Source organism: Sebastes fasciatus, chromosome 12 (genome assembly GCF_043250625.1).
Source record: "Sebastes fasciatus isolate fSebFas1 chromosome 12, fSebFas1.pri, whole genome shotgun sequence".
NCBI classification, from domain to species: Eukaryota; Metazoa; Chordata; class Actinopteri; order Perciformes; family Sebastidae; genus Sebastes; species Sebastes fasciatus.
Genome location: NC_133806.1, coordinates 25,276,811 through 25,303,977, shown reverse-complemented (window position 1 = coordinate 25,303,977; position 27,167 = coordinate 25,276,811). Strand labels below are relative to the sequence as shown.

General features: G+C 43.3%; 2 protein-coding genes across 6 annotated transcripts; one reads left to right on the top strand and one right to left on the bottom strand.

Annotated features, from left to right (window-relative positions):
- Window positions 1–61: 61 nt before the first annotated feature.
- On the bottom strand, window positions 62–10,041 carry LOC141779497 (retinol dehydrogenase 13). 2 transcript variants are annotated; one of them, XM_074654354.1, is made up of 8 exons: window positions 9,965–10,041; window positions 5,775–5,935; window positions 3,583–3,717; window positions 2,998–3,189; window positions 2,746–2,907; window positions 2,027–2,146; window positions 983–1,187; window positions 62–237 (listed from the first exon to the last, which is right to left on the bottom strand). In XM_074654354.1, the coding sequence occupies exons 2-8, from the start codon at window positions 5,914–5,916 to the stop codon at window positions 132–134; spliced, it is 1,062 nt and encodes a 353-aa protein (XP_074510455.1). In that variant the 5' UTR covers window positions 5,917–5,935; window positions 9,965–10,041; the 3' UTR covers window positions 62–131. The 2 variants fall into 2 exon arrangements, with proteins under 2 accessions (XP_074510455.1, XP_074510454.1); XM_074654353.1 differs by lacking the exon at window positions 9,965–10,041 and adding an exon at window positions 8,258–8,397.
- pogzb (pogo transposable element derived with ZNF domain b) lies at window positions 8,376–27,167 on the top strand. 4 transcript variants are annotated; one of them, XR_012596326.1, is made up of 20 exons: window positions 8,376–8,514; window positions 10,112–10,227; window positions 10,473–10,550; window positions 10,640–10,869; window positions 11,939–12,023; window positions 12,115–12,291; window positions 12,376–12,489; window positions 13,946–14,156; window positions 14,260–14,414; window positions 14,704–14,804; window positions 14,881–15,027; window positions 15,236–15,370; window positions 15,445–15,632; window positions 15,869–16,018; window positions 16,130–16,189; window positions 18,281–18,393; window positions 21,890–23,530; window positions 23,982–24,018; window positions 24,559–26,624; window positions 26,960–27,167. XR_012596326.1 is itself a non-coding variant. In XM_074654344.1 (19 exons), exons 2-19 carry the CDS (start codon window positions 10,116–10,118, stop codon window positions 26,501–26,503), a joined length of 5,676 nt encoding a protein of 1,891 aa, XP_074510445.1. In that variant the 5' UTR covers window positions 8,376–8,514; window positions 10,112–10,115; the 3' UTR covers window positions 26,504–27,167. The 4 variants fall into 4 exon arrangements, 3 of the variants coding, with proteins under 3 accessions (XP_074510445.1, XP_074510444.1, XP_074510446.1); XM_074654344.1 differs by having other exon boundaries at window positions 13,949–14,156; window positions 24,559–27,167; XM_074654343.1 differs by having other exon boundaries at window positions 24,559–27,167.

The window sequence follows — 27,167 nt, the reverse complement described above, 5'->3', positions numbered from 1 at the left end:
GTCATCTGTCAATCACAGTGAGTATTTAAGTGATGTGCGTGGTCGTCCCGTCCTCCACCTGATGGCGGAGCCACAGTCTTTGGATGCTTCACTTCCTGTTTCCCTGCTGCACACAGACATCAGGGCCGAGGTCAGCATGTTTCCTTTAATCCGACCAATCGGGCGCTCTCATCCCACAGCTTCCTCGCCACAACGTCGTCCCGCCCCTCTGGGGCTGCTTCCTTCTCTGCACAGTCACTGACAACAAACACAAATTAACGTTTTCGTGACTTATGAGGATGTCACATTGATTCATTCCAGGGAGACTGACCCGAATCTACAACAAAAAAAAGAAGCTCAAAGAACTATTGTGACTAACTACTGTTAGCATGTTCCTGGCTGACTAGCATATTAGCAGTTAGCTCACCAGCTACTGTAGTTCACAAACTATCCCTGTAGGTACTCGATACGTCACCAAACTTCTATTTCATGAAGACATCTGGATACATTTATATTAGGGCTGTCAAAGTTAATGCGATAATAACACGTTAACGCAAATTCATTAAAGAAATAGAGTGAAGATAATGGTATCATATGAAACTAGAAAACCTAAGGAATCCATTGGTACCAACCATGTCATATTAGCTTGTCGTGACGGAGTTTAAATAACGCTCCAAACTTGCGCTAAATTTTGGCGAGAAAAAACTAGCATGACCATTTTCAATGGCCCAAAATCTCCCTTAAAGGTACATTTTGAACAGATAAAAAATGTGCAATTAATCGTGATTAACTATGGAGAATCGCGATTAATTGCGACTAAATGTGTAATTAATTAATTCATTTGTAGTTTTTATTTTGTGTAATAAAATGTTGAAAAGTCATTCTGGTGATGTCACTGTATTACAGAATAATATGCACCCATTATACACTCTGATGACTTAGCTGTGATTACAGCTAATGAAAAAGCTGAACTAAAGGATGCAGACTAAATCAACCGCCCTACCTGAAGTATCGTCCAGATTGGCCCTCCAGACTTGGCGTCACGGCGCAGTACACGGTGGTTTGACTGCCCTGACGGGGAGTCTTCATGAGCAGCAGGGAGGGGAGGCTCAGCAGCGCCCCCAGCAGGGGGAACCAGCCCTGAACGTGACGACCCAGTTCGGTTCGGATCACACCCGGGTGTAGACAGAACGACGACACCCCAAAGCCTGAAGACAGACACTGAGGTCAGTATCAGGAGGTAGAAAACACAGGCTACTGTCAGTCCATTCATAGATTTTTACTGGTGTTTAGTGTTTGTGGGGACGTCTGAGTGTGTTTAGTGTTTGTGGGGACCTCTAATGCTGTGTTCAGAGTGAAGCGAATTTTTTAAATAGAGTTCGGAATGATCAATGCCAGGCTATGCTAACATTGTAGCTGCTCCATCAACATTCAACATAATGTCATCTAGACATAAATACGGCAGCAATGTTGTTGTAAACGGATCAAAATGATGCTGAAATAACTACATAATGATGTTGATTTGTAAAAAGTCTGAATTCATGCTTTGTCAGGTCTGTCTGCAAGACGACAAGCAAACAACTTTATAATGCTTGTTTTCTGAATGGAGTTTGGATGGATCAGTGCCAGGCTATGCAGCTGCTCCATCAACACTCAACATAAAGTCATCTAGGCATAAATACGGCAGCGACGTTGTTGTTTCTACCATAGACAGTCTGTGGTTTCTACACAGAGTTTGGTCCGGTCTCTGTACAGATATGATGTACTATTGTAGCTCTGGGTGACCACAGACACATACAAGATTTATTTCTTCCATTTCTGATTCAACAACATCAGGACGTCAGGACGTCAGGAGGACAATCTCAACGCTGATAGGCTTTCACCACACAGCGTCGCACGGTGCAAATTCGCATCTATTCGCCTCTTTGCATTGAATTTGTATGTAATCGCGATAGGTTCGCTTTGCTCTTGGTGTGAGCACACCATTAGTGTGTCTAGCGTTTAGTGTTTGTGGGGACCTCTGAGTGTGTTGAGTGTTTGTGGGGACCTCTGAGTCGTCGGGCGAGTTCTCTGGAGAACAGGACGTTGGCCAGTTTGCTCTGTCTGTAGCTCTCAAGAGAACTGTACGTCTTTTTGCTGAAGAACAAATCGTCAAAGTCGATACGGCCTGAAGAAAAAACATCAAGACTGAATCAAAACAAACATCAGAAACATCACTACCAACAAGTATAGAAGCAAAGACACGTTTATGATACTGACACGTTTTGTTCAACAAGATAATCTCCACTAATGAACACCAATTTATTATTTATGAAGTGTGAATGCAATCGCCAGATGTAAAAAGCTAACGTTAGGCTATAAACCAACTACACCACAGTCACATGAGTGCGAGTATACACAACGAGGCTGGAAAGGAGGACGAGTCAGCGTGATGACGTTTAGTAGTCTCACTTAGACACCTGTTAGCAACCTCCTTTTTTAACACACGTAAAAGCTTCAAAATTCACGAGTGGGATATTTATCGATATATTTTATATCGTAGAAAAAAACTTTAAAATCTCTTCAGCTTGTGTTCACCATAGACCTTATTTCAGACATCTAACTAAAAACCCACTGACTTCCAGACAAGGGAAGAGGAAGTGATATCGTGCTGACTCATTTCTGTTTTAGGACTCATTCCTGCAGCCCTCTATTAGCTTTCACCTCTAATCAATATAAATTCTTTGTCACAGAGAAACATCAGGTGTCAGAGGTCAGAGGTCGTACCCCCCTTGTGGGCGATGGACGACACGGTGACCACACGGCTGGGGGCGGAGCTCTTCAGCTTTGGCAGCAGCAGATTGGTCAGCAGGAAGTGACCCAGATGATTAACAGCCAGCTGAGTCTCAAAACCGTCTTCCGTCAGCCATCTTGGACACATCATCACTCCTGCAGACAGACAGGTAGAGAGAGACAGGTAGAGAGAGACAGACAGGTAGAAAGAGACAGCCAGGTGTAGATACAGACAGGTGAGCTCACCTGCATTGTTGATGAGGATGTCCAGTCTGTCTTCACTGTCCAGGAAGTCTTTAGCAAACTGTCTGATGGAGTAAACAGAGGCGAGGTCCAGGTGTCTGATCACCACGTTACCGTTTCCTGTCGACTGACGGATCTCCTCCGCCGCACGCTCCGCGCGGGTCAGGTCCCTGCACGCCATCACAACCCGGGCCCCTGCAACCAATCAAACACACCCATCATCACTCGGGCCCCTGCAACCAATCAAACACACCAAGTCTCCAACCGGGTGGTGACAGGGTGCGTTTGATTCAACACACACACAGGAAGTATTAATCCTTGTAATCGGCTCAGGTGCTTTCAGCTTCTCTGAGATTTACTGAACTTTACTATGACCTCTGACCTCTGCTGATGTCATCATGCTGCCGGAGTATGTGTAAATGAAGCATGTGATCTTAAATCAGCACATTTTTGTGTAAACATGTATGGCCCCACAACGTCACTGTAACAATGTATGTCCCCACAACATCACTGTATACATATACTGTATGTCCCCACAACATCACTGTATACATGTATGTCCCAACGTGAGTAAAAAGAAAAGACAACCTCTGCGTGCCAGGTCTCTGGTGGTCTCTTTGCCGATGCCGGTGTTTGCTCCGGTGATCAAAACCGTCTTTCCATCCAGACGTGCCGAACAACGACACACTCCACCTGCAATCCACTTCCTCAACACCGCCACACCTGCACACACCGTCACACAACTTTGTTGTTATAATATATATAACATACATAATTAATATAATATATATATATTATAAGTAACCTGTGTTTGTTGACACCCCTCCATCATCCGTCTTTCTCTCTTTTTTTTTTACAACACTAGCTCTGAGCGTATCATATTTACCTGGATGCGTTTACTTTGCATTCAGTACAGACCACATGGCGTTCAAATCACACACTTAAAGCAAGAACGGATTTCTTATTGCACGGTTTTGCCATGCACATTATCGTGTCATTCACCAGCCCTCATGCATAGAAGTTCGTGAAATAGTCACAAAATTTCATGTATTGATTTGTGTACATAGACAGGAATTTCAATTTTTTTTCCTGATGGTCAGCACGAAATCTATTTGTATTTAATCCACGTAATTGGGAAACGGTAAGCATAGAGAGCGGCGAACGCCGCGTAGGGTGGAGGTCTGGGAGGATGGGAGGGTCTAAAAACTTTCACCAGGAGACAACTGTTGGTGCCTCGTGTGACACTAGAAGTCAACGTTGATTTATTTGTTTGTTGCCTAAACCTAACCAGGTCGATCTTTTCCTAAACCTAAGTAGTTTGTTGCCTAAACCTAACTAAGTCAATCTTTTTCTAAACCTAAGTAGTTTGTTGCCTAAACCTAACCAAGTCGATCTTTTCCTAAACCTAACTTAGTAGTTTTGTTGCCTAAACCTAACCAAGTTGATCTTTTCCTAAACCTAACTAAGTAGTTTGTTGCCTAAACCTAACTAAGAAGTCTGTGGCCTGAACCTATTTTAGTAGTTTGTTGCCTAAACCTAACCAAGTCGATCTTTTCCTAAACTTAACTAAGTAGTTTGTTGCCTAAACCTAACCAAGTCGATCTTTTCCTAAACCTAACTAAGTAGTTTTGTCGCCCTGAACCTAACCAAGTTGATCTTTTCCTAAACCTAACAAAGTAGTTTGTTGCCTAAACCTAACCAAGTCGATCTTTTCCTGAATCTATCTAAATAGTTTGTTGCCTAAATCTAACTAAGTCGATCTTTTCCTAAACCTAACTAAGTAGTTTGTTGCCTAAACCTAACCAAGTCGATCTTTTCCTAAACCTAAGTAAGTAGTTTGTTTCCTAAACCCAACCAAGTTGATCTTTTCCTAAACCTAACTAAGTATTTTTGTTGCCTAAACCTAACCAAGTCAATCTTTTCTTAAAGGTACTATACGTAACTTTCATTAAATCCTTGTTATTAATGACACTGGTGGCAGTTAAGTGAACTGTAGTCAGCATCCTGTTGCACGTAGGCGCAAGCGATCATCCTGGGCATCGGCCAAAACAGTGACGTGACCTTACATTATAATCATATATCACCGTTGCTATGTGTAATGTCCAATCTCCATGATATCAAATAGCTTGCCATTTGCAAATTACTTCATCAGCTAACATTACGAAGCAAAATCATCCCGAGTCCTTTACATAGAAATCAGTCCAAAGGCTGTTATAGGCAACAGAGAAAATCGGGGAATGTCTCAGTTTTACAATCTGTTCACACAATGGCAATACAAAGTGATTAATACATGTAAATTGTTACATACAGTACCGTTAAACCTAACTAAGTAGTTTGTTGTCTAAACCTAAGTAAGTAGTTTGTTGCCTAAACCTAACTAAGTAGTTTTGTTGCCTAACCAAGTTGATCTTTTCCTAAACCTAACTAAGTAGTTTTATTTTGAAGACTGGAGAGGAAAATCACGTCACCTGTTGCTGGACATTCGTAGGGAAAAGCACAAGAAAAATACATTGTTTAAAGTCGTGCTGAGCATCACGAAAAAAATTTGAAATTTGCGTCTATGTACTGTAATTGCCGTGAGACTGTGTTGTTGTATACACATGTACACATTCTGTTTTTCCACTTACTTATAACTGATTTAACATAAATGTAAAAGTCTAACGGGTTCAACGTCCTGGTACAGAAAATAATAAATAAATGTTTCACATGAAGTAAAAATATAAACGCTCTGTTCTCTGCAATAACAAGTTATTGATCATGATTCAGAAGATAAATCTTACAGATCAAAGTGAGTCCCAGCAGAGCGCCACATCTCAGCAGCAGCCCCCCCCGGCCCTCCTCCATCGGCTCCGGGTCCGGGTCTGAGCCGCCGCTGCCGGGCCACGGTAGCACCAGGAATCCTCCCGGACCTGCAGCTCTCATCCCTCCAGGTCAGAACAGACTGAGGAGAGACCAGGACCCAGAGGACGGGGGAGGGGACAGATTAACTGAGATTAGAGCAGATTATCCAGAACATAGCTGCTCTGTGATCAGTTAGGGAGCTCATGGACAGGAAGGATCACTGGATCTACAACATGTCTCTCCAGGAACTACACATTTACTTTAAGATTACTACTACTATTACTATTGTTATTATTACTGAAAAGTACAAGTATACTTGGTTTATACTGAAAAGTATACAGAAAAGTATAAGTACATTTGGTTAAGTACTATAAATTCACTTATAGGAAACTAACAATTATACTTGCAGTAAAAACTATTAAACAGTAGTTTACTGAGAGTATACTTTCAAGTGTACTTTCATAAACTAAAAAGTGGGCTACAAGTATATAACTAGTAAACTAACAGTATACCTATATCAATTCACTTGTAGTATAGTTCATATTATAGTTGCAGTACAAAATACAACTTGGATGTAAACTAGTTGTGTACTCAACGTCTTACATTTAAAGTATATTGTATTTAAAGTATACTTTTATAAAATAAAGATTTTGTCCCAAGAAACATTGAAGTAGTACACTTACAAGTATACTATTAGTACATTGATATTAGTATATTAAATAAAGTATACTTCAGAATATACTTGAATTATACTTAACTTTATTTCTTTTTTGTAAGAAGCACCAATAATTAAAAGTAAAAGTACTAATTATGCAAAAAAATCTATATTAAATTATTGTATTTTAATTATTGGTGCATTAATGTGTTCATCACTTTAATTTAATCTATAATAATACATCACCATTTATTATTATATACTGCTGGAAATTCGATCTATAATAATACATCATCATTTATTAGTTGATTAAATTTTGTTTTAATAATCTGAATCTGAAAAGTAACTAAAGTTATTAAATAAATGTAGAGCAGTAAAAAGTACAATATTTCCCTCTGAGATGTAGTGGAGTAGAAGTAGAAAGTAGTAGAAAATGGAAATACAAAGTACAAGTACCTTAAAATTGTACAGTACTTGAGTAAATGTACTTAGTTACTTTTCAAAATACAATAAACACTGTAATTATATATTATTATTATTATTATATCTGGATATGAAGTGATGAAGTGTTGTCTTTCTGTTCAGATGCATCTGTTATTAGTATTGTTTTAAATAAATAAATAAAATAAATGTATATAAGAAAGTAGCAGGACATGGAAATACATGAGTAAAGTACAAGTACCTTGAATTTGTTGTTAAGTACAGTGCTTGAGTAAATGTTCTTAGTTACATTCCTCCACTGATTAACTAGTTTTAATTAAAAGTATGTTACAGTTTGGGCGCTGTTGTGTTTTATAATTTCTGTATTGAATTTAAGATGAATTAAATAGTTATAATGTAATAATCATTAACTGTATAAAAACATCAATCACTCCAGTCAGGGAATGAAATTAGCACCTGCCACCTGCCAAATACAGGGTAAATGTTGGCTGTGGCAGGTAAAACTTTCAGGTCACCTTGCCACCATGGCAGATAGAGTTTCCTTATATTAAAAAATTACATGATCCATATTTCTACTGTCTGTTACCACTGACTCAGTGTTTACTAGGGGTGGGAGAAAATATTGAAAATATCGAGTGTTGCAATGTTGTTTAGTGATACGGCATTGATTCTCAAAAACCCTGTATTGATTTTTAATTAATAGTTCACAAGCAAAGATTAACTAAAGTCAATACTTTATTTTATTTGCAAAGAGAAATGCAAATCCTACTATTCTGATTTCATAAAAAATTTAAAAATGTTACTCAAATTGTATGCATATGGTGTGTTTTTTAATACCATGACCGTTTTTCTAAAATTAGATTTTAAAAAATCACAATATATTGCCTTGCTTACAGTACCACAATATATCGCATTATATTGAATTGTAACCCCTATATCATGATAGGTGTAGTATCACCAGACAGTCCTGGTGTTTACAATTCTAAAGCGTTCTGCATAGTTTTCGGAAGTGGCAGACAAAGAAATTGTGTGGCTAGTAGAAATGTTAAGTGACCTGCCACAGTGGCATGTGAGGAAAAGACTTAATTTCAGACCCTGACTCCAGTACTTCATCCTGTAAATCTGTTTTATTAAATACTAATTTGAAGATTTTTTCCAGTCTCGTGACGTCACTCTGTAGCTCCGCCCCGCTACAAAGCAACAAAAACAAGATGGCGTCGTGCCCTGAGACTGTGGTGTTGTTTTGGCGCCTCTCTGGCTCTGTGTTGTTGTGTTGTTGTGTTTGTTAGTTGTGTTGTTGTTGTTGTTGTTGTCTGTCCGGTTTACCGGAGTTCCGCCGCCCGCTGCGGAGCTTTTTAACCCTCCAGCCTGAAAACCCGCAGCTCTCTGCAGCTGGAGGGAAACTCCCACCGACCAATCAGAGGCCGCGCTGTCTGAGCCGGAAGTGACGTACAACCGCTGTGAGCCAATCCACGGCTCCGACGCCAACAGCAGCTGGAAGTCCCGCCTCCAGCCTCCTGAACCGGAGCGCGCCTGAAGAAGAACCGTGCGAACCCGTCGGTGCTCTGCAGCTCCAGCGGCAGGTAAGCCCAGCGCGGCACGGCTCGGTCCGGTCCGGCTCGGTCCAGCCTGGTCCAGCCTGGTCCAACCCGGGTTAACACGCAGCTCCGCTCCGCTGGCCCGCCAGGTAGCGCTCGGTGTTGCAGCCCGCTGCTGCCGGCGGCGCGGTGCGGCGGGGCGGTGCAGACCGCGCTGTCAGCCCGGTGCTGTGGTCACAGTTACCCGGGTTCAGGTCTAAATTATCTAACTGGACCCTCTAATGTGTCTGTACTGCTGAAAGTTTCCTGCTGCCGGGACGTGAGCGCTCCTCCCGCGGGGAAACGAACACAAAGCCCGAGGAGGAGGAGGAGCAGCGGAGCGCCGCCTGCGGCCGCAGCGCAACACTACACGCACACTACTGTCGTGTTGCTTTATATATCACGTTACATTACTTTTACATTTACTTTATTTATTTATTTAAAACAATACTAATGACTGATGCACCTGAACACAAAGACAACACTTCTCCAGATATTTATATCCAGATATAATGATAACAATATATAATTACAGTGTTTATTGTATTTTGAAAGTAACTAAGTACATTTACTCCAGTACTGTACAATTTTAAGGTATTTGTACTTTGTATTTCCATTATACTTCTACTCCACTACATGTCAGAGGGAAATACTGTACTTTTTACTTCACTACATTTATTTAAATAACTTTAGTTACATTACAGATTCAGATTATTAAAACAAAATAAAATCAACTAATAAACGCTGATGTATTATTATAGATTAAACTACCAGCAGTATATAATAATGAACGCTGATGTATTATTATAGATTAAACTACCCGCAGTATATAATAATGAACGCTGATGTATTATTATAGATTAAACTACCAGCAGTATTGGTAATAAACGCTGATGTATTATTATAGATTAAACTACCAGCAGTATATAATAATGAACGCTGATGTATTATTATAGATTAAACTACCAGCAGTCTATAATAATAAACGCTGATGTATTATTATAGATTAAACTACCAGCAGTCTATAATAATAAACGCTGATGTATTATTATAGATTAAACTACCAGCAGTCTATAATAATAAACGCTGATGTATTATTATAGATTAAACTACCAGCAGTATATAATAATGAACGCTGATGTATTATTATAGATTAAACTACAAGCAGTCTATAATAATAAACGCTGATGTATTATTATAGATTAAACTACCAGCAGTCTATAATAATAAACGCTGATGTATTATTATAGATTAAACTACCAGCAGTATATAATAATGAACGCTGATGTATTATTATAGATTAAACTACAAGCAGTCTATAATAATAAACGCTGATGTATTATTATAGATTAAACTACCAGCAGTCTATAATAATAAACGCTGATGTATTATTATAGATTAAACTACCAGCAGTATATAATAATAAACGCTGATGTATTATTATAGATTAAACTACCCGCAAAGCGTCCGGTAGTCGCTTTCAGTCCAAAATGGCGGAAGTGTAGCTCTGCTGCTGGGCGCTGATGTTGCAATTGGCTTCCACTTCTTAATAATGTACGTTCTTTGTCGTCTTGACGCTGACAGTTTCTCATGGTTTCCGTAGAAACATGGATACAGAGTTGTTTATGGAGTGTGATGAGGAGGAGCTGGAGCCATGGCAACAGGTGGATGACAGTGTGGAGGAAGACGAGATGGACTTTGACAGCTACTGCGAGCCAGGTGAGAAACACACATGTAAGGGATGATGTATAGTGAGCCGGTCATTGTTGTGAAATAAACCCCCACAGGGCGATCATTTGACACAATAACGCTCCTCCAGAGTCCAACATCAGAGCTGCACCCATAGAAACGGTCTGTTATAATGAAATAACAGACCGCAGAACGCCATGATTAACCAATCAGAATGGAGTATTCAACCAAGCCGTGTAATGACCAAGAATAACAACACCTGTCTGTTTCTCTAGTGGAGGATTCTCCATCTCCTCTTCCAGCCACTGAGACTCCGCCCCCCAGGACTCCTCCACCCATGCCACCTCCGACAGGTATCTGAGTGTGTGTGTGTGTGTGTGTGTGTGTGTGTGTGTGTGTGGCGGGGGGCGTTGTTCTCAGTCTTTGTTTTCTTGCTCCTCAGCTTCACCTCTCGTTCAGATCATCTGCTCCTCTGTGAGGCCTCCTCCTCCTCCCTCCATCATCACCTCCTCCTCCGTCTCCCACCTCACTGCTTCCTCCACACCTACTGCAGCCCCGCCTCTGATGCATCAGGCCACGCCCCTCATCCTGACGCAGACGGCAGGTGGGACGTACCTCCTCCCAGCAGCCCCCGGGATGCGCCACGCTTCGCCCATCCTCCTCACCACGCAGGTACACAAAATAAACACACCTTTATGTTAGTGTTCATACACACTTATTGAGCTCATGTAGCGCTAGAGCTGTGATGATTCACCTATCTCCTGATTCTATACTATCAAGATATTTGGGTGTTGATTCTTAATGTATTGTGACTTTAAGTATTGCGATTCAATATTATGATTTATTGTGATTTTTGTTAACTTTTTTAACACTACACCATGGGGAAAAGTTGAATCATACACTTCTAGGGACTTTTACTTTGGAAAATATATAAATTAATAAAATCAAAATGTTTGATTTTCAGCATGCATGTAGTCAGAGATGTCCTGAAGTCAAATATATCAGTCATTGTCAGGAATTATTTATTACATTTTTCCAGTAACCCAAAAATCAAAGAATAAAGACATTTCCCTCACATATTAGTTGCGTTTCCTTTTAATTTATAAGGGACATGTAATGTTTTATACTTCTGGTGAATATAATCCAATCAATCTTATTTACATATATGTATTTTGTATATGCAGTTCCCTTTGTTAACACCTTATTTTGAAAACCAGACGTAGTCCCTCGTGTCTACTTCCTCTAACTTCTCCAAGGTCGTCTCTAGCTCTCCCGTCAGCTCCGTTCTCTTTATACATCCATGGTCAGCTCCATTGGGGCCGTTTTAATGCATTTAACACAAATGTCAGTATATGGATGCTCTACAGTTGTAGCTTCGGCCCATTTGACCACGGAGATGAGAGTGACGGCCGGCTCGACCGCACATTTTCTACTTTGTCGTTTCGGCTCGCTGCGGTTTGTTTTGGTTGACAGATATGGAACTGATATGACGTCACGTTACTCAGACTACAACAATAAAAGCGGTAACTTCCTTCTACCTCCACATAGACTCAAATGAAGTAAATTTATTGATTCTGGCGTTAAAAAATCTATTTCAAAATCGTAAAAAAACAAATTGTGATACATAGGTGAATCTATTTTTTCCCCCTAGCGGTCATCAGTGTGAGTTGAGTCATGTGTTGATATTTTACTCTGATGGAGCTTCTGTTCATGTCTGTGATGTCATGTGTTCACTGTACAGGGTTTCCCGATGATGAACCGCGGCACTCCTCTGCTGTTCAACCTGCAGCCGGGTCAGACGGTCCAGCCTCTCACCCTGATCCAGTGTAGGACACCTGAACTCCATCACACATTAATCAATAAGAATTATGATTATTGATCTGGTCGCTCATCGCTGCAGTTTCCTGTCCCCCACAGCGCAGTCGTTGGGTCAGTTGGTCCGGCCCAGCGTGGGTATGTCTCCGGTCCTTTCCCAGGGCCAGTTGGTCCAAACCAAACCAGGCCCCACCCCCTCAAGAGGCTCCACCCAGCCTGGCTTCACCGCCATGCAGCTGCCCACCACGCTGACCATCCGAACCAGCACGCCAGGACCCGGTAAGTCAGATTATCTATATCTGATCAGAACTGATTGATTCATTGACTGATTACTGATCGATCTTTTTTTTCTTTTTTTTTCAGTTAACCTTCAGATGACCCAGGTGGGCGGAGTCAACTCCTTGAAGCTGGCAGGTTCCCCCGCCCTCCCCTCTGGCTCGGCCAATGGAGTCACCAGATTCACTCCGTTCAGCAGCGGTACGAGTGCAATATAACGGCTTCAGTTCACCGTCAGAAAGGGCTGTGGACGGGAGCAGCAGAAAAACAGATTTTAGACACCTAAAAAAATGTATATCAGTTTAAGCGTACTCTATATTTAGAATATTTTCACCTCTTTACCTCGCCATCCGACAGCCCTTTACCTCGCCATCAGACAGTTCTTTACCTCGCCATCCGACAGCCCTTTACCTCGCCATCAGACAGTTCTTTACCTCGCCATCAGACAGCCCTTTACCTCGCCATCCGACAGCCCTTTACCTCGCCATCAGACAGTTCTTTACCTCGCCATCAGACGGCCCTTTACCTCGCCATCAGACAGCCCTTTACCTCGCCATCAGTCAGCCCTTTACCTCGCCATCAGTCAGCCCTTTACCTCGCCATCCGACAGCCCTTTACCTCGCCATCCGACAGCCCTTTACCTCGCCATCAGACAGCCCTTTATCTCGCTGTCAGACAGTCCTTTACTTCGCCATCAGACAGCCCTTTACCTCGCTGTCAGACAGCCTTTTACCTCTCCATCAGACAGCCCTTTACCTCGCTGTCAGACAGCCTTTTACCTCCATTACTCCATTCACAAAAAGAGTAATTTAAAAAAAAATAATTGACCCATTTTGTTCATTTTTGCGTATCAGCAGCATGTTATCAAACGATAGTCAGACGACGGACACTACATACTGACCGTGAACGCATCTGGTCCGTCAGCTCAGAGTAGGAGCAGGAGGCAGAGGATTTGTTGTCGAGGCGAAAAGCAAACGCACCAGCACATGTTGACCGTAATCTTTCTCGTAAAATGTCCGGTGTAAACGGTGACACCGGTGTTGTCACAAGTTTATTAACCGGTGGGGAAATTATCCTCACTGTCACAGCAATACCAATGACCATTACAGGCATCGTATGGTACCGTCGGTAATGTAAAAAAAAAGTACCGTCACCTTTTTAGAATTTTGGCATCGACTTGGTACCGAAGTATCGGTTCTCGTGACATCCCTACAGGGGAATAGCTAGCCACATAGACTGGCGTACTCACTGATACCCGATCCCGAATTTTGGGCAGTATTGGACGCCTTTCCGCAACTGGTATCGGACCAATTCTAATCATTCCAAAGAGATATTCACTCTAAACGTTTACAGTTTGTTTGTGTTACTTTATTGCGATACCAGAATTATTCATATAGTTCTTGAAGTTGATTATGTGAATCCTCTGGTTAATGCTTCAAAACCACTTATTTATCCAACGATGATCCAAAAACAAAGTGGTTTTAGCTCCAGAATTCATTATGAGCTGCTGGACTTTTATTGTGTAGGGTGCAGGAAGTGTTGAGGGTCAGCATCGAGCTTACTTCATGACAGCTGGCCCAAACTCGTACAGTACGACTTCATTGTGTTGCCATGGTTACCACTCTCCATGACAGTTTCTGTGCGTCGCCCGGTACAGCAGCTCCTGGCCACGCCCCCTCCGTCGTCACCACCTACAGTGTGACCTCGGCGCCGGCCTCCGACCCCCCCAGGGTGGTGATGAGCGTGGAGGAGTTCTACTACGGGACGTTTGAGGGCGACCTGAGTCTGAGGAAGCCACTCCCACTGGGGATCAAAACCTCCAGCTTCTCCTGCCAGGTGTGCACATACCTGGCCGAGAACAACCTGAGGTGGGACCAACGAGCACCTGGACACACCTGGACACATCTGGGCTGTGTGGATGCAGGTGCAGTGGTCTGTATGTTCACCTGTGTGTGTGGTGTGTGTGTGTAGGTTGATGCAGCACATGCTCCACCACTCAGAGCTGATTGGAGGAAGAGGAGCAGGTGATGAGAGGAAGTGCTGCAAGTTCTGTTACCGACAGTTCTCGTCTCCGGCTCAGCTGCAGAGCCACCAGGACCAGGTGCATGGCCCCGCCCTCTCCTCCTGTAAGAACCGTACCTGCTCACACACCTGCAGATATAACACTGATGTGTTCCTGGACTTTACTTGGGACTTTTTTGTCTTCTTTTGGGACTTGTCTGACTTGAATTGGCATGCAACTTTACCAGGACTTGACTCAGGTCTTACCTGTCTTTACTAGGACTTGACTCAGGTCTTACCTGTCTTTACTAGGACTTGACTCAGGGCTTACCTGTCTTTACTAGGACTTGACTCAGGGCTTACCTGTCTTTACTAGGACTTGATTCAGGTCTTACCTGTCTCTCTCTCTTTCAGGTATGTGTCGTATTTGTGAGTGGGCGTTTGAGAACGAGCCGGCTTTCTTGAACCACATGAAGTCCAACCACAAACCAGGAGAGATGCCCTACGTCTGCCAGGTGAGTCCGACCTCTGACCTCTGACGTCATTAACCTGTCTGTCCTCAGGCCTCGTTAACTCAGGTGTGATCTGCAGGTGTGTTCGTATCGCTCGTCCTTCTACTCGGACGTCGTGCAGCATTTCGCCAGCTTCCACAGAGACTCTCGCTTCCTGATGTGTCTTTTCTGCCTGAAGGTGACCAGAAACCCCGTCAGCTACCAGCAGCACCTGATGAGACATCAGGTAATCACTCGCACCTGTCTCATGTACATGTTTGTTCCTGTAGTCAGTGGGGTAAGAAGTATTCAGATCCTTCAGTAAAAGTACTAATACCACACTGTGAAAATACTCCACTACAAGTAAAGATTCCTAGAACCGCCGCTGGTTGTTTGGTTCAGTATTTTCACACCAACCCGTCTGTCTCTGTGTCCCTTTGTCTTCTGTGTCTCAGGTGAACCAGGCCTTCCACTGTAACAGGTGTCGTCTTCAGTTCGTCTTCCTGAAGGACAAGATGCAGCACAAACTGGAAAACCATCGCAGCTTCCGTCGACCTGCTCAGCTGGAAGGACTGCCGCCAGGGTCAAAGGTCAGCTCATTAAACCCATAACCCCTTACAACGATAGTCAGGACTCGAGTCCTGACCCCGTCATGTGTCTCCAGGTGACGATCAGGACTTATGGAAAGATCAGGCCTCTGACGTTAGCGGGGACCCGGCTGCTCCAGAGCCCCGCCTCCCTCATCCAGCCAATCAACATCAAGACAGAGAAGTTGCCGATCCAGAAGAGCCCCCCCTTCCACAAATCACCTCGATCACCAACCAAGAGACCGGCCAACCGCAGAGTCTACAGGTGAGACCCTGAATAATAGAGACCACATCAACAGGTCAAACCCAGAATATTAGAGTCCACGTCAACAGGTGAGACCCAGATAAATAGAGTTCACATCAACAGGTGACGTGGTAGTAACTGTACCGAGGTAGACGTGTTAGTACCTGTATTGAGGTAGACGTGGTAGTACCTGTACTGAGGTAGACGTGGTAGTACTTGTACGGAGGTAAACTGTGTCCTGGTCTGGTGTCGTGCAGGAGTTCCTCGTATGACGGAGACCGGTTGGTGTGTTTGGAGTGTGGAACCAACGCCTCTGATTTCTCGGCTCACTACCCGACTCACGTCCACTGTCTGCTGTGTCCGTACAGCAGCTGCTGCTCCAGAGCCTACGCTGCACACATGATCCAGTAAGAGCACACAGTACTGCAGTAATACTCACAGTAATGCTCACTGTACTGCAGTAATAGTATTACTGTCAGCTCAGCTGATTGTGATTCTTGTTGTTGTTGTTGTTTCAGTCATCACGTACCGCGCTCCAAAGAAAAAGTTCTTCCTCTGCACAGACTGCCTCCTCCATGGTGAGACCCTTTTCTGATCAATCACTGATCACTGATCAACCACTAATCAATCACTGATCAATCACTGATCACTGATCAATCACTGATCCATATGTCCCAGCTCTACTATTTTTACACACAAATTAAATATGTCATTAAATGTAGCAAAAATAATATAAAAAATAAATGTAGCCATTAATTAATTGATAAAATGTGACATAAATTGATAATTCAGTTTTAATTTGCTTTTTTATTTATTTAGCCTCCTCATTTGCATAATGAGGCAGAAAAGTATAAAGGAGAGAATACAGAAATCAATACGTTTGGGGAAATGAGGGGTGAAATGCAAAGGGAAAATCATACAGAAATAAATAAATAAATACATAAATAGGTACATACATTTAAAAATAAATATAATATATAAATGCGAAATGAATGATGCAAAAATAAATAAACAAATAAAAAATTAATGCATAAATAAATAAATTAAAAAATTGATGATATTAAATAATATTAATTAATGAAAAATAAATACATACGTAAATATATGGAGAATTCAAACAGAAAAGTAAATAAATAAGGGAATTAATACAAAAATAAATAAATAAAAATGCAATTAAATCAAATATCAATTTATGTTACATTTGATCAATTAGTTAATGGTTACTGTACATTTTTATATATATATATATTATATATATTTTATTTTTGCTACATTTAATGACATTTATTTATTTATTTATTGAGTCATTTATTTTTTATTTTGGCAGGTTCCGTCCTCCATAGTGAATAGAAAAACAGGATAGAGTCAAATTAAATAGAAATAATCAGATCTTATCAATAATTATCAGACTTTCTTAACGTCTCCAGCAGGACTTCAGATAGAAACTCTTCAGCTGTCACTTTTCTTTACTAAACGTTACAGTCCATCACAGTGTGACTGTTAATCTTTAATCTGCTGTTAATGTGCAGTGGCTCTGTCTGACCTGCAGGTGTCGCTCTTCATCACTTAAACTCCTCCATCATTAATGAATATGACATTAATGAATATGAAGATATGTGAGTGAAAATGGGTTCTATGGGTACCCACGACTCTCCCCTTTACAGACATGCCCACTTTATGATAATCACATGCAGTTTGGGGCAAGTCATAGTCAAGTCAGCACACTGACACACTGACAGCTGTTGTTGCCTGTTGGGCTGCTGCCATTTTATGATTTGAGCATATTTTTTATGCTAAATGCAGTACCTGTGAGGGTTTCTAGACAATATTTGTCATTATTTTGTGTTAATTGATTTCCAATAATAAACATATACATATGTTGCATAAAGCAGCTTATTTGCTCACTCCCATGTTGATTTAGAGTATTAAATACTTGACAAATCTCCCTTTAAGGTACATTTTGAACAGATAAAAAATGTGTGATTAATTTGAGGTCAAATATTTTAATAAATTGACAGTCAAAATTATTTTATTTATTTTTTACTTTATTATTATTTTTATTATTTACTTATTATTTTTTATTTTATTTACTTATTTTTTTAATAATTTTTTATTATTTATTATTTGTTTTAAATGTATTTATCTTTTTTTTTCCTTTTTTAAAATTAATTTATTATTTTATTTTTTTAATTATTATTTAATTTTGGTATGAAGCAGTGCAGAGGACAAATCCGGGTCACAGCCGGAACATGGCGCAACGAAAGTTGAACTGAAGGCGCCCTACACACCCCGCCATCCAGCGTTAAAGAGCAAAGCTCTACAGATATTGAGCTGTTGTCACAACTTTATTAACCAGTGGGAAAATAAACTCTCTCCTAGTACCAGATATTTAGTAGTCGATATCAATACCGGTGAAATTCCACGATTTTGATACCACGGTAAAAAACAAAAGTAACGGCGTAACGGTGGATCTTCTATACGGCGGTATGGTGGGTTGAGTGTCTGTGTGAACGGGGCTACTGAAGTGTTTTCTGTTAAATAGTTTAAACCTTTAGTGAATAATCAAAGTTAGTTGCTGATTGATTTGCTGAAAATGTATATGTAAATATAATAGTTTTATAGTTATTATGTCCCTGAGATGATGACTGGAGGTGTCTCCTGTGTCTCAGTGTGTTCCTGCTGCAGTGCTCTCACTGTGACTTCACACCTCAGACCGCTGATCAGATGGCTGATCACCTGCTGATGAACCCGGAGCACCACAGCGCCACCTGTCGACCCCGGAGTAAGACTGCACCACACACTGAAGGGTTAACACACTAATTAATCTCCTCATCTCTTCAGAGAAAGAACCATAAACTGGGTTAAACAGAGAAAATGAATACTTTCGGTCTTCGTCCTCCTGTCATCACTTACGTCCTGACGTTGTTGAATCAGAAATGGAGGAAATAAATCTTGTATGTGTCTGTGGTCACCCAGAGCTACGATAGTACATCATATCTGTACAGAGACCGGACCAAACTCTGTGTAGAAACCACAGACTGTCTATGGTAGAAACAACAACGTCACTGCCGTATTTATGCCTAGATGACTTTATGTTGAGTGTCGATGGAGCAGCTGCATAGCCTGGCACTGATCCATCCAAACTCCATTCAGAAAACAAGCATTTTAAAAGTTGTTTGCTTGTCGTCTTGGTAACAGACCTGACAAAGCATGAATTCAGACTTTTTACTAATCAGCATCATTATGTAGTTATTTCAGCACCATTTTGATCTGTTCATTGATATTAAATCACAGCTCAATCTGTTTATTTTGGGTTCATACCTCAGTAGTGACGTGTGGCTGCTGGATACAGACAGTTTAATGGTACTGTATGTAAATACAGCTCGCCGCCGGGTGATGTTATGAACCCAGACACGACGGCGTTTTGTTTTCTGACATATCTGGGACTTCACCAACATGTACAAAACAGCAACAGTGGTTATTTCTTCCATGGTTGATGGAGGAAAGAATATTTGTTGGTATCTATGGAGACAAGCTCCTCCTCCTCTCCGGCGCATCTAGCGAGAATGAACACAAATGATACCAGCGGTCCGACTCACAGAGTAAAGCGAGGCGAAAATTCACTCTTGGTGTGAACACAACGTAACACAAACAAACTAACTGATCGATGCAGCGGTAGAACAACAACTCCTGTGTTCTGAGAGCTAAAATAAATTTTTTTGTGAATGGAGTCTGGTGGCTTTGAAGACAGCAATGTAATGGCTGATAGAAAGGGCTGTCTGACAGCGAGGTAAAGCAGTGAAAAAATTCTAAATATAGTGTACACTAATACTGATATAGATTCATTTATGTGTCTAAAATGTGTTTAGCTACTGCCCCTCGTCCACTGCAGTACATTGCTTTGCTCTAATCTCCATTTACTGTAGGTAATACACCGACTATGGTGAAGTACCTCATGCTTCTAAACATCTGAACTTTCCCTTTGAGTCATACAGACGTAGGCAAAATTGTTGGTACCCTTCCGTTAAAGAAAGAAAAACCCACAATGGTCACTGAAATAACTTGAAACTGACAAAAGTAATAATAAATAAAAATTTACTGAAAATGAACTAATGAAAATCAGATATTGTTTTTGAATTGTGGTTCAACAGAATCATTTTAAAAAACAAACTAATGAAACTGGCCTAGACAAAAATGATGGTACCCCTAGAAAAGATGTAAAATAATGTGACCATAGGGACATATTAAACTAAGGTGTGTCCTGTAAATAGCATCACAGGTATCTTCAAACCTTCAATCAGTCAGTCTGCCTATTTAAAGGGTGAAAAGAAGTCACTGTGCTGTTTGGTATCATGGTGTGTACCACACTGAACATGGACCACAGAAAGCTAATATAAGGAGAGAGTTGTCTCAGGAGATCAGAAAGAACATTATAGACCTTCATGTTAAAGGTAAAGACTATAAGACCATCTCCAAGCAGCTTGATGTTCCTGTGACTACAGCTGCACATATTATTCAGAAGTTTAAGGTCCATGGGACTGTAGCCAACCTCCCTGGACGTGGCCGCAAGAGGAAAATTGATGACATATTGAAGAGACGGATAATACGAATGGTAACCAAAGAGCCCAGAACAACTTCCAAAGAGATTAGAGGTGAACTCCAAGGTCAAGGTACATCAGTGTCCGATCGCACCATCCGTCACTGTTTGAGCCAAAGTGGACTTAATGGAAGACAACCGAGGAGGACACCAAATCATAAAAAAGCGAGACTGGAATTTTCCAAAATGCATATTGACAAGCCACAAAGCTTCTGGGAGAATGTCCTTTGGACAGATGAGACAAAACTGGAGCTTTTTGGCAAGTCACATCAGCTCTATGTTCACAGACGAAGAGATGAAGCATCCAAAGAAAAGAACACTGTACCTACAGTGAAACATGGAGGAGGCTCGGTTATGTTATGGGGCTGCTTTGTTGCATCTGGCACAGGGTGTCTTGAATCTGTGCAGGGTGCAATGAAATCTCAAGACTATCAAGGCATTCTGGAGCGAAATGTGCTGCCCAGTGTCAGAAAGCTTGGTCTCAGTTGCAGGTCATGGGTCCTCCAACAGGATAATGACCCAAAACACAGCTAAAAACACCCAAGAATGGCTAAGAACAAAACATTGGACTATTCTGAAGTGGCCTTCTATGAGCCCTGATCTAAATCCTATTGAACATCTGTGGAAGGAGCTGAAACATGCAGTCTGGAGAAGGCACCCTTCAAACCTGAGACAGCTGGAGCAGTTTGCTCACGAGGAGTGGGCCAACATACCTGTCGACAGGTGCAGAAGTCTCATTGAGAGTTACAGAAATCACTTGATTGCAGTGATTGCCTCAAAAGGTTGTGCAACTAAATATTAAGTTAATGTTACCATCATTTTTGTCTAGGCCAGTTTCATTAGTTTGTTTTTTTAAATGATTCTGCTGAACCATAATTCAAAAACAATATCTGATTTTCATTAGTTAATTTTCAGTGAATTTTTATTTATTATTACTTTTGTCAGTTTCAAGTTATTTCAGTGACCATTGGGGGTTTTTCTCTCTTTAACGGAACGTTACCAACAACTTTGCCTACGTCTGTAAGTCATGTTTTCCTTGGTGTGCGTCTGATAAATGATTCCTGGCAGCAGCAGCAGACTCACTTTATCAGCTCTGTTATATAACACAGACTTCCAGCTGGTCACATGTTCACTTGTCTGTTTTTGTGTCCAAAGTAAATATTTCAACTGATAATCGACGCTGGTGTCGACCTGTTTTCACAGTTTAACTTTAACCCCCTTAGACCCGCGATCCCGACTGACTTTACTGTGTTTCAGAGGCTCTAGTAAGTTTTAGATCTAGAGTGAAGATACTGGTATCATATGAAACTAAACTAGGGTCCCTTGACCTCTGACCTCAAGATATGTGAATGTGTGAGGGTTTTTGTCTGAAAAAAACAAACATTTTGTGGACATCCTCTTTAAACATTTTCAAGACTTTTTTTCAGACTTTTATTGAACATTTTCCAGACTTTTTTTTTGGAAACTGTAGTTTTATATGATACCAGTATCTTCACTCTAGCTTTAAAACTGAGCCCGCTACAACTTAAAAATCACAAGTTGCGTTAATGCATTAAAGAAATTAGTGGCATTAAAACGATGTTGCGTTAACGCGTTATCACATTAACTTTGACAGCCCTAATTTTCTAGAAATAATGATAAATTGTGTTTAAATTTAGTTTTAACTTGTCTTTGTTTTCAGCCTACGTTGAACCGGACATCCAGTTCTGCCAACATGAAGAGCAGCGCTCCTCAGAAGAGAAAGAAACGGTCCAGAACCAGGACCTGCCTGATCCGTCCTGGAGGTCAGCAGATTGTTGGAAACATCCGTCAGAGAGCTCCGAGTCCAGCATCGTCTCGTTCACACAGAGCAACGGGCCATGTCACCTCCTGTCCAAGAACACCGACGCCATTGACTTCTTTAACCTGGTCTTCCCCGCGGCACTCATGGAGCTGATCACCAAGGAGACCAACGCCCACGTCAAGACCTGCCAGTTCCTGGGCTCCAGCTACCCAGATTGGGTCCCCGTCACCATCCACGAGATCAAAGGTTTCATCGGCCTGGTCATTCTGATGGGGATCCAGAACCTTCCCGACCCGTCGCACTACTGGTCCTGGAATCACTACGACAACAGCTACACCTTCTACCGCGCCATGAGCTTCAAACGCTTCAAGCAGATTGCCGCCAACGTCCGCATGGGCAGCTTTGCCACAGACGAGTATCGCGGCACCAGCGACCCCAGCGACTCGCTGCACGTCTTCAGGCCGATGCTGAAGATCCTGGGCGGAGCGATGTGGAACGCCTACAGGCCGAACTGCTGCCTGTCCATCGACCGGGCGCTGCTGCCCGGCCTGGAGGAGGAGAGCCACGCCAAGGGGGGTCCAAAGACCCAGCCTCAGGTGTGGCTGCTCTGCGACTCCAAGTCCGGCTACTGCCACCGCTTCTTCATCCAGGTAGGGGAGAAGGTGGGCCAGGAGCCGGGCTTCACGGTGGTGCCGGAGCTGGTGAAGGACATGGAGGACAAACAACACCAACTTTATCTGGCTAGTTCGCTCACATCTGTCCCTCTCATGCAGAAGCTTCTAGACCAGGGCATCTACGCCTCCAGCTCCTTCCCTCCACCCAACCCCATCCTGCCCAGAGCACTCTGGGACGAGGGCCGGCTGGACAAACCTGGGGACTTCCTGCAGAGACAGTTTGGCCCCTTGCTGGCCACCCGCTGGAGGGACACCAAAGAGATGGGCTGCCTGTCCACTAATGCAGCTCCGGGTGAACTGGACACTGTTTGGAGGAGGTCTCAGACCAAAGTGGGCGAACTGGACCCCATAAACCGTCCCATGGCATTCCGCCTCCTGCAAGAGAACATGCGAGGCGTTGACATCTGTAAACAGCTGCTGGCCTGCAACCCGCTGGGAGGAATCCCTCAGGACCGACACTGGCGAGGCCTCTTCTGGTTTCTGATCAACCTGAGCATCGTCAACGCCTTCATCGTGCTGCGAGAGAGCCGCAAAGAGAACCCACCCGTCTGGGTGCAAGACGGCCTCTTTACTCAGGTCAACTTCCGCAAGCGTTTGGGCAACCAGCTCGCCAAGTGTGCTCAGAAATACTTTGAGACCATGGAGATCGCCAGCACCCGCGTGACGAGGGTGGAGGTGGCGAAGCAACCAGTCAACCAAAGACACAGGATGGGGAAGATCAGCAGCATCTCCAAGAGATGTAAGAGCTGCCATCTGAAGAACATCCGCCATGAGAGCGTGTACGGCTGCCTCGTCTGTAAAGCCAACCTGTGTAAACAGCCGAGCTGCTTCTGGGAATATCACGGCCTGTCGCCTCTAAACAAAGGTCAGTATTTATACAGGTGATTTCAAACTGTTAACACGGTGGTTTATTACTAATTTTATTGGTATAGAGAGGTGAAGTCCCGCCCCTTCCTGTAGACCACCATGGGACCTTATTTCAGGAAAAATATTAACCGTAGTCAACGGAGAGAAATAAATATTTATTGATCCTGTTTGAGTTGCTCCATGAATCACAAAGATGATGTTTGTACATTTAAAAGATAATTTATCAAGTCGACAAACTCAGACTTTCTGGACTTGAATAATTATGTTTTAAATGTTCAAACATCATCTGTTTGATTCATGGAGCAACTCAGACAGGATCATATCTCTCCGTTGACTACCGTTCATATTTTTTCTGAAATAAGGTCCCACGGTGGTCCACCGGAAGGGACGGGACTTCACCTCTCTGTAACTTTGCACAACTAAAAATGGATGTTTGATGTTTTTAACAGGATCAACAAGAGTTGGATTCCTCAAGGACAAAATAAGGTAATCTTTCCACAAAATGACACAACATTTATTTCTCTAACGTATTTGATTTCCTGTCCATTTTGGAACATTTGTTTTTGGGTGTAAGTATTACAGCTTTGGCTCTAATGATAACTTGAGTTGAAGAGTTGACGGAAACATGAGCAATGTTTTGTAACCCCGTGTCCTAACTGGGTGCGAGCATCAGACTATCGCGCCGCATCACGTAGCATCGGACGCTCTGTCCACACTGAATACGTTAAATATGCACTTCTGTTACGTCATGTAAGCAAACCACGTACATATCAGCTGTGTGCTCCAGATCAGACTGGAGACATAACCACTTCAAAGACGGGTTAGTAGTACTTGCTATCTACGTTTGTAGCCCACTTTTTAAACAGAAAACACATGTTTTATATTGTGATATATGCAGATACAGTAAACGAGGAGTTAAGCTGATTTTGCTGCTGACTCTCGCGTCACATTCAATTAAGACACGGTGTTGGAAGTTGTTGCTGTGCTTCTATCTTGTCAATAATATTGACATTTGGTTCTCTGTAGTGGAGCGATCAAGGTGAAGGAGGTTGAGGACAGCGTGGACGGGGCGATGGCACCGGTGGAGGACCTGGACTTCTCTGACAATGAAAAACTGGATGATCTGGATGACGTTGATGAAGAGTCTGAAGATATTAAGGATGATTTTATCAAAGAAGAAAAACATCCAAGTTCTGACCTGCCGTCAACAACGAACGACCACGCCCAACCAGCAACCCTGTCGTCGGCCTCTAAAGAGCGTGATGATTACCTCACCGCCCGTAAACTGAGGATCGCCCTGTTCGCTCTGTGTGACGGACTCAGCCAAGCCTCCAGAGTGTTTTCAACCGAGACGCAGCTCATCCGGTCCTGCCTGGAGGAGGCCAGGAAACGTTTGAAGCAGACGGACCAGGAACAGAAGGTGGACGCCGACGGCGGGGACCGCATGGTGGCGTGGGTGCTGTCCATGCGTGAGCAGCAGCTTCTGATCACAGAGAGCAACCTCTTCCACAAAGCCTCCACGCTGAAGAAGAAGGGAGGTTTCAGCGACTCGTTCCGCATCTCCTACGACTGGGCGGTGAGCTTCATGCTGCAGCATCGGCTGGGCGTTCGGAGCGTCGGCAGGGCGCCCACGCTGGCTCGCACTCTGCCGCTTTCCATGGAGGCCAAGATCAAGTCCTTCAGGGAGTTCACCCAGAAGGTCATCCAGGTCAACAAGCTGTCAGAAAGCACCGTGGCTGCGATGGACGAGTTGTGTTTCTTTGTGGATTTGAGGTTGGTGCAGGACAAGCCTCGCCGTTCAGAGGCACTGGAGCTCACCGGGTCTTTACCTCTGGTCACCGTGTACCTGACGGTGCTGGCCGACGGCACCATGTTGCCTTCCGTGGTGCTGGCGAACAGGCAGCTGGCTGAGAAAGCCCTGCCAGACTTCATCCTGCTTGAGTCCGGCCAAGAGAGTCTGTTAGTGGAAGAAGCCTTGGATATCTGGACTAACAAGGTCTGGCTACCGCATGTGTCCGGTCCGGCTCAGCTCAGTAAATCACTGATGATCCTTGACCGACACCGGGAACACATGGGAGATTCGTTCCTTTCCTCCATCAGTGGATCGGGTACCCTCCCGGCTGTGATTCCTGCAGGGTGCTCCTTCCGTCTTCAGCCCCTGGAGATTTGCGTGAAGCCGGTTCTACAGCGCTTCCTACTGTCACGCTGGGCAAAGTTCGCCGCCGGAAACCCGAAGGAGTTGGAGGAGACGTCGCCCCACCAGCTCCAAGCAAACGTCGCCCAGCTGCTGGTCGATTGGCTGGTTGAGGCCCTGACACAGCTCAACAAACTCCCACAGCTTTGGAAGAAGTCGTTCCACCTGACGGGCCTTCTGTCGGGGCGGAAAGAGGAGGACCAGGAGGTGGAGGTGGAGAAGGAGGAGACAACGAGTCAGAAACCAGAGGAGTCCCAGTTGGACCTCCTCAAGACCCTTACAGAGATCCTGCTGGGGGCTGAAGCTTTGGAGGCCAATTCTCCGGAGCAGCTGGAGCTGGAAGACCAAGAGTACACCCAGGAGGAACAAGAACAAGGTGAAGGACAGGAGGCATCAGAGGAGCAACAGGAGGACCAAGAAGGAGAAGGAAAGGAGGTGAAAGAGGACAGGAAGGAGATAGAGGAGGAAGTGAAGGAAACAAAGGAGGAGGATAAGCCAGAGGACACAGAACAAGAAGGAAAGGACCCAATCAGAGCTGTGGAAGACAGGAAGGAGACAGATGAGGACAGGAAAGAGGAGGTGAAGAAGCTGGAGGAGGACAGCGAGGAGGAAGGAAAGGAGACAGAGGAGGACAGGAAGGAGGTGAGCAAAGAGAGACGAGAGACCAGGATAGTGATAGGAGAGGAGGTCGGTGATGAGTGGAAGATAACGGTGAAGAGCAGGACTGAAGGCGTAGAGGCTGACGGAGAGGAGGACGACAGGATGGACGAAAGCTAAAGTTGTCTGATAGGACGTTTACCGCCGGATATCATCCCTGTAATTTACTGAAACCACAGAAAGCTTTGGCAGCGAGGCGAAGTCGAGCTAAGATGAGACAAGCAGGTTGCAACCAGCCCAGGTGAGCTGTTGAGTTTTACCCAAATATGATATCCGCCTTATTCTCGGGGGCGTTAGTGTAGAAATGATTATGGGTATAACTTCCGGTGAGGTACTGTGGAAGTAAAACAATCGCACCAGAGATTAGTGTATCGTTACCATGGAAAACACCGGTTCAGGTTCAGTGACACGACGCACCGGAAGTCACGCCCATAGTTCACGCAAGGCCTCATGGAATAAGGTGGATATGAATGAATAAGTTGTACTTCATGATCCGGTCCAGATATGATAACGCACCAGAACGGAGCTCAGTGAATCTGCTGTTGTGTAAAGACTGTAATGATTTTTTATTTGTAGAGACGTTGGAGGGTTACCTGTTCACTTCAATACAGCGGTGTTGGTTGCTGCTTGTTTATGACGTTTATCATGTGGCACATTCACAGAAACCAGCCGGGCTAAAAGCCATGAACGCACCACATGATGTAAATTATATACAGCAATTATAACCCTGATTGTGTCACAACAACAAGTGTTCGGTTATGTTTTAATAAATGAAAAATATGGA